The sequence below is a fragment of the Mus pahari genome, chromosome 10, assembly GCF_900095145.1.
Source record: "Mus pahari chromosome 10, PAHARI_EIJ_v1.1, whole genome shotgun sequence".
Lineage (NCBI taxonomy): Eukaryota > Metazoa > Chordata > Mammalia > Rodentia > Muridae > Mus > Mus pahari.
In genome coordinates, this window is record NC_034599.1 from 99,542,826 (window position 1) to 99,550,138 (window position 7,313).

The 7,313-nt window shown below is 58.6% G+C and overlaps 1 protein-coding gene across 1 annotated transcript in view; it reads left to right on the top strand.

Moving 5' to 3' along the window:
* Positions 1 to 2,905: 2,905 nt before the first annotated feature.
* Dusp7 (dual specificity phosphatase 7) overlaps positions 2,906 to 7,313 on the top strand; it is a 7,000-nt gene continuing 2,592 nt past the window's right edge. Inside the window, exons 1-2 of the mRNA XM_021206595.2 lie at positions 2,906 to 3,512; positions 4,913 to 5,347. Of these exons, the coding sequence (XP_021062254.1) occupies positions 2,993 to 3,512; positions 4,913 to 5,347 (955 nt within the window). The 5' untranslated portion in view covers positions 2,906 to 2,992. The remainder of the gene's footprint in view (positions 3,513 to 4,912; positions 5,348 to 7,313) is intronic.

Genomic DNA, 7,313 nt, shown 5'->3' on the forward strand with positions numbered 1-7,313 from the left:
GTTTGTTGAGATCTCCTCAAGAATTCTTGTCGGCCGGGCGTGGTGGTGCACGCCTTTAATCCCAGCACTTGGGAGGCAAAGGCAGGCAGATTTCTGAGTTCGAGGTCAGCCTGGTCTACAAAGTGAGTTCCAGGACAGCCAGGGCTACACAGAAAAAACCTGTCTCAAAAAACCAGAAAAAAAAAAAAAAAGAATTCTTGTCACAACGGTGCAAAGGCCTGGAAGTGTGGAAGAGGCTCTGCCTGCAAAGAGCTAAAGTAAACCCAACTACAGACCACCTGGGGGTCTGTGTTTATCCCAGGGGTGCAGACTGTGAGGGAAGCCTTTGTCTGCTCCTCCTTTCCCTCAGGGACACCTTGGTAAGCTAGGCACTTCTCTGAGATGCAGGAGGGACCAAAGAGAATGAGGTACCAGGTTTCCAGCAGAACAAACAAGCGTCTCCTCCAAGGTCTTCTCACAGTCCCTTTGAGGGAGGCTCACGGGTTCTGGTTGTCCACTCAGAAGCAAGGGTTTGGGCCTTTCCTCCAGCCTGAGTGAGTGATGGAGGCCCTGATCCTACCAGCATCTCTCACAGGCCACCTTTGCTGTCCTTTGTCTCCACAGTCAACCCTTCTCCATATGGTCTCCCTTATCCAAACTTTTTCCATACCTACTCAGTATATCCCTCCCCCACCCGGGGCCATTTCCAGTTTCCAGCATCCTGCAGGTGTGTGTCCCTTTGAGGGACTCCAGAGGGAAGAAAGGCCAACCAGTGAGACATCGTGGCTAACGTGGCTAACATAAGGAATGGCAGGCTCTCTAGCCTTTCTCTAGGGCGTGGGGTGGAACTGCGGGTACACCCAAAAGATGTCTTCTTTCAGTGGAGCCATCCGTCACTGGGCAGAACCTAGCCAATTCTCCCCACCTTCCATTCAGAGACCTTCAGAAGCAAGCATGTCTGCACACAATGGGACCCAGCCTTGCCTGAGAACAGCAGGAGACTCTGTTAATGTGACTCTGGCGTGCCCCTCTGGGGGGGATGTCTCCCTAACATGAAATCAGCTGAGCCCGTCTTTTCTAAAGAGGAAGGTCTCAGCACCACAAAGCGCCTCACAATCATCTGTAATCCTAGTTCTGTGGGATCCTACCCTCTCTTCTAGCCTCTGTGACCCATGGACATTCAAATAGAGAAAATACTTCAATCTTTAAAAAAAATTAAAAGAAGTCGAAAGGTGATGGTGCATACCTTTAATCCTAACACTTGAGAGGCAGAGGCCCCTAGGCCAGCCTAGGCCACAGAGAGAATTCCAGGACAGCAAGCACCGGTCACCACCGCTCGCCCAAATTAACGCTTGGCAAAACTGAGACCAAGAAAGGAGAATGGTACTCAGGATATACCACACATCACCAAGGGGCAGGACAGATTGGGACTTAACACTTGGCCTCTGGAAGCTGTCTACGAGCTGTGTCTAGTGCAGTACTCAACGAAAGGGTCAACTCCTTACATCTACCACCGCTCCTAACAAGACCCCCCACCCCCCCGCTGCCCTACTGTGGCCTTTCTGAAAGCGAATGTAGAAGAGGGCTCCCGCGGCTGAGAAAAAAAGGTGGTGGTGGGGGGAAACCTTTAAGTGGGAGATGGAGATTGAAACTGTAGCCCGACCGGACACCCCTGACACCGCAATCTCGGGTTGGGGTCAAGTTGGCTCAGGGATGACTAGCCCGGGACGGAGTGAGGGACTGAGAGCTTCAAGTTGGGCCCCCCCTGCCTGTTAAGAGAATGCACTTGGGGCTTGGGAGGAACAGCTCCCTCCAAGGAAAGACCACCTTGGTACGGTCAAAACGGCGCAGTAGGTCCAGCCGCTTTGTTTGAGCCCTACCTGCAGAGCCATTTACCTCCTTGTCCCCACCCTCCTGAGAGTCCGAACAGCACGCTGGACGAGGCCCCGCCCACTTCCAGCTGGGTGGACCCGCCGCGGGCCCCGCCTCCTTTCCCCGCAGCCTCTTTCGGCGACGATTGACTCTCTGCCGAGCGCGTGCCCGCCTACCGCGAAAGTTGATTGGTGCCTGGAGAGAGAGGTAGGTGAAGGGAAGCTGATTATGGAGCGCTCCCTCCCCCCTACCCGCCCCAATAGGAAAGTCACGTGGCGCTTCACTCCGGGCTAGTCACCACCGCACTTGTACAAGCTTTCTTAAAGAGCTCGCGTTCCCTTACCCAGGGATGGTCCTTTCAGAATTCCTCCGCTTCTGCCAGCGAGGTGGGAGAGCGGTCCTTGAACCACCACCCCCCATCTCCCCAAGTCACCTATTCCCTCAGCAGACCCTCCAACTCAGGTCTGGAACTTATGGCCATCAAGGGTCGGGATGATGCGGTCATCTGAAACTAAGACCGCCTAACACAGAGTACGACACGTAGTAGGAATTCAGTTTTCCATTTGTTGAATGAACGCTATCAGAGAATGAATGAGGATAACCGACAAGAGAAGGGAAGATTGGCTCTGGGTGACCGCCCCCCCCGCCCCCAATCCCTTAGAAATTCTGCTTCTGTAAATGTTAGGTGGGGTCCCCAGTACAGTCTCTCTGCAGGGCACGGATCTAGACGCTCAGCCCGAGGGGATCTGCGAGGCCGCCTTGGCTCGCCCTTGGACAGGTGGTAGCCGGGTCCCCGCTAGGCGGGACCGCAGGAGCCGGCCGAGGGCGCTCCCGCGCCGCTTGCGGGGGAGGGGCTGCGGAGGCGCGGTGCCTTTAAGCCCGGGCGCCGGCCTCACGGCCCCGCCTCCCGGAGGACGCCCGGGCGCGCGGCCGCCGGAGCCGCGGTTTAATTGGGGCTGTCAGGCCGCGGCACGCGCGGAGGGCCGGCCGGGCGGGACTGAGGCCGGAGGCTGGGAGGCCGGGGCGGCGGGCGCGCGGCTCGGCGGGAGGCGGGCGCCCGGAGACGCGGCTGGGGCCAGCGCGGCCGGGGCGCCGTCCCAGGGCTGGGTTGCCCGGCCCCGGCCCCGGCCCCGGGATCCCCATGAAAAACCAGCTCCGCGGGCCCCCAGTGCGGGCGCACATGTCGACTTCGGGGGCGGCGGCGGCGGCTGGGGGCACCCGGGCGGGGTCGGAGCCCGGTGCGGGATCTGGGTCCGGCGCAGGCATCGGAGCGGGAGCGACGACGGGAGCGGGGGCCATGCCCTGCAAGAGCGCCGAGTGGCTGCAGGAGGAGCTGGAGGCGCGCGGTGGCGCGTCCCTGCTGCTGCTGGATTGCCGGCCGCACGAGCTCTTCGAATCGTCGCACATTGAGACGGCCATCAACCTGGCCATCCCGGGTCTCATGCTGCGCCGCCTGCGCAAAGGCAACCTGCCCATCCGCTCCATCATTCCCAACCATGCCGACAAGGAGCGCTTCGCCACGCGCTGCAAGGCGGCCACCGTGCTGCTCTACGACGAGGCCACGGCGGAGTGGCAGCCCGAGCCCGGCGCCCCCGCCTCAGTTCTCGGCCTGCTCCTGCAGAAGCTGCGAGACGACGGCTGCCAGGCCTACTACCTCCAAGGTGAGGACAGAACCTAGACCCCAGGCGGCATTGGGGCTGCGCCTCTGCTCCCTGGCGCCCTCGCTGCAGGCTGTTTCCTTTCTACTCGCTTGGCCAGGCCGGGCGCCACGTCGCCCCTGGTCCGAATCCGCCCTTCTGGGAGCCATCCCCTAAGGTGTGGATTTAGCCAGGCACAGGGAACCCAATCTGTGTTCTCTTTCTCAGCACCGTTCAGTGGCTGAAACAAACTTTCCCTTTCCTATTTAATTTTTTTCTCTGTGGATGGGTAGACAACAGCGCACAGGCTCCAGCTGAGCTCGGAGGAAGGGAGAGATAGCTGCTGGAACCCAGAAAAGAGCAGGGCCCACAGGCTAGCCTGGAATTTGTGTCATTAGGAAGCTAGGATCGGGAAGGCACCTTTCTCGGTATCACCCACCCTCCTGTGCATGGGCCCCGTTTATGTTGGTTTCTCTGGGATCCCAGTATGGCCCCTATCAATCAGAATCACGGCTTGGAGGCACTTCTGCAGATGTGTGGGCAGTGGCCCAGGTGTGAGTGTGTGTGTGTGTGTGTGTGTTGGGGGTGGGGAGTGGGCCTCAGTTCGCTGCCCCTGAGTTTATGGAAGGGGGAGGCAGGCAGCCTGCCGGCCAGGGGGTGAGGGGAGCTATTGGCTGCAGCCGGTGTTTCCAATTAACATTCCAAAATGGCCTCTTGCTGGCAGCAGACAGGCTGGGAGGGGAGGGGAGTCCTGCGGCACCCTCGGGTGCGGGTGCCGCAGGGCCATGTCTAGCTGTATGGCGCTCCTTGTCTCTCCTGTCCTTGTATAGCCCCCATGGCCCCTCTCTTTGGGTCACATGCAGTGTGTGCGGTGCTTGTGCTGAGGAAGGGCTCCAGAGGAGGGTAGATGGCTAGTACCCATTTCCTCTCTTGCTGGGGAAAGGGACTTCACACCACCGTCCCCAAGTGTGGTTGCTTGGGCTCTGCCTCTGACTGGCCCATAGGTGTTCTGGTCCCTCTCTCTTTGGAATAGGGGTGCGCTGGCCTGTGATGGGTCTGTTGGCCCTTCTTTGCCCATTGTCCACTACTGAGCAAGCACTCAGGTGTGTTGGTGTATGTGGGAGGTATGGAAGAGAAAGGAGCTGGTACCCGACCTCAGGTGCTCTACATCAAGCCGTCGGGCCAGTATACTTTAACGGTTACAGAACCCGCTCAAAGCCTCAGTTCCCTTAACTGTGAAGTGGTGATTGTTTAGATGGCCAGAGCATGAGTGAGTACATGTGTGATGTATTTGGCATGGTCACATTGTTCTTAGACATGGACATGTTGTGTGAGTCCTGGCCGTTAATAGTCTTTTGTAGCCCATTTGGACTCACCAGACGCCCACCCACCCACTCCCCCCCCCCATCTTGCCCTGACCACAGGTGGTTTCAACAAGTTCCAGACGGAATACTCGGAGCATTGTGAGACTAATGTGGACAGCTCGTCCTCCCCGAGCGGCTCGCCACCCACCTCCGTGCTGGGCCTGGGGGGCCTGCGCATCAGCTCTGACTGCTCAGATGGCGAGTCGGACCGAGAGCTGCCCAGCAGTGCCACTGAGTCGGACGGCAGCCCCGTGCCATCCAGCCAGCCGGCCTTTCCGGTTCAGATCCTGCCCTACCTCTACCTCGGCTGTGCCAAGGACTCTACCAACCTGGATGTACTTGGCAAATACGGCATCAAATACATCCTCAACGTCACACCCAACCTGCCCAACGCCTTTGAGCACGGTGGCGAGTTCACCTACAAGCAAATCCCCATCTCTGACCACTGGAGCCAGAACCTCTCTCAGTTCTTCCCCGAGGCCATCAGCTTCATTGGTAGGTGTCTTTGTCTGGGCAGAGGGGGCGGGTGGGTGGGTGGGTAGGCGAGGCAAGGTGTGTGAGGGACGCTGGGTGTCGCCCCTGCCCAACTGGGTACCTCTGGGCCTGTCGAGACCTGTGTGTGCTCTGCATGTGCCGGCATGTGCCCGTGGGTGGACCCGTGCTTGCTGTGACTCACGGAGTCCCTCGGGCCCCTCTACCTGTTAGGACCTGAGCAGTCCCCTGAATCCTGGATTCCCCCAGCTCTCGGTACCGATTTGGACTCTCTGGTCCAACCTGTGTTTTTCTGGCTTTGCTGTAGTTTCAGGCGTAGCAAGCTGAAACATCACAGCTCACAGACTCCCACGGGTCTCACTTGCTCTGCCTCACGCCTCGGCACATGTGTCTCTGCAGCATGGGGCTGTCACGACGCCTCTTTTGGCTTTATTATGCTTCTGAGAGGGCTAGGAGGCAGCCCAGGGAACCAGACTGACCCTAACCTGACACGGTGCTCTGGACATGGGATGCCCTCCAGTGCCTGCCTCTGTGGGGTCCAGATGCTCTTAGCTGCCTCATAGAGAAGGTGGAGGCAGCTTGAGGAAGGTCTCTGTCCCCGACCTCAGCTGACTCAGGCTCCTCCTCCTGCTTCCTCCTTGGCCAGCTGGCCTGGAGGTCATCCCTTCTGGCCCCAGGTCTTAACCAGGCAGCCAGGAAAGGGCACAGGCTCGGGATAAACAGAAACCTTGTGCTCTCCGAGCCTGGCGTGTCGGTATCTGACCAGCCTCCAATGTCGGGGTGAGGGAGGACCTGGGCAGTGTTTTCCAGGTTGATGGCCACAGTGTCCAGCTGAGGGCGTTTAGTGTCAGCTGGGCTGGGCTAACTTTAACAACAGGAAGTGGGAGGTTCCCCCCCCTCATCCGCTTACTGGGAACCAAAACTAGGTGCCCTGGCTGGGAGGAAGGAAGGAAGCTGAGGTCTGGGGGAGGGGCTGCCTAGAGCTTCCAAGCCTGCCCCAGGGGACAGAGCCAAGCACTCTGGAGGTGCAGCCTCAGCATTTGGGCTCCCACAAAAAGGGAAGATACAGAGAGAAGGACCCCAGGTTGCTCGGGACAAAAGCCAGGCCTGTGGATGGTTTTATTCTTAAAAGCTCTCCTCCATTTCTGGTGAGACACAGGAAAGGGGCCAGGATGCAGAGGTGGAAGGGAAGGAATCAGGCTCCCCCACCCCCTCATTTGGACTCCCTGAGACAGGCCTGAGCTACACTTGGAAAGCTCTGTGGGTCATCTGGGAGTGACCCTACCATGTCACTCTGAGGGCTTTTCCCTCACCCCTTGCCCAAATTTCAAAGTCGGACCACTTGACTCCTTACAGAGCCACATCTGCCAGCTGTCCTGCCCCTATTACCAGGAACCATCAGCCAGGCTGCCAGTCCTCCTGTTGGCTCAGGAGTAGGTCTGCTAGATGAACAGAGATGATGAGGGGAGCCTGGCCAGGCCAGAGACGGTAAAGAATAACCGGTGACTGTTCTACAGGAGAGCATTGGCTGCCATCTGTGTGCCTGGGATCGTGAGGAGCCTGGGGCTGTCACTTGTTAGCTCATGCCCCTAGCAGCTGTGGTACAGAAAGAAGCTACTGCTGGAGGGTCTAGGGGAGAAGAGCCCGGTGACACTGTTCAGTAGCTCAGTATTTGCAGAAGTCACGCTGTGTCTCAGAGGTGTCCTTGGTGGCCCTGGAGAAGCCTGGAAGGGTCTAGGGAGGAAAGGGACTGCCAGTGGCAGGAGATGCTATTCTCATCCCTGGGTCTTCAGGAGCTGGAGTTAAGACTTAGGAAACCAGCCGGGCCTGGTGGCGCAGGCCTTTAATCCCAGCACTCGGGAGACAGAGGAAGGCGGATTTCTGAGTTCGAGGCCAGCCTGGTCTACCAAGTGAGTTCCAGGACAGCCAGAGCTATACAGAGAAACCCTGTCTCGAAAAACCAAAAAAA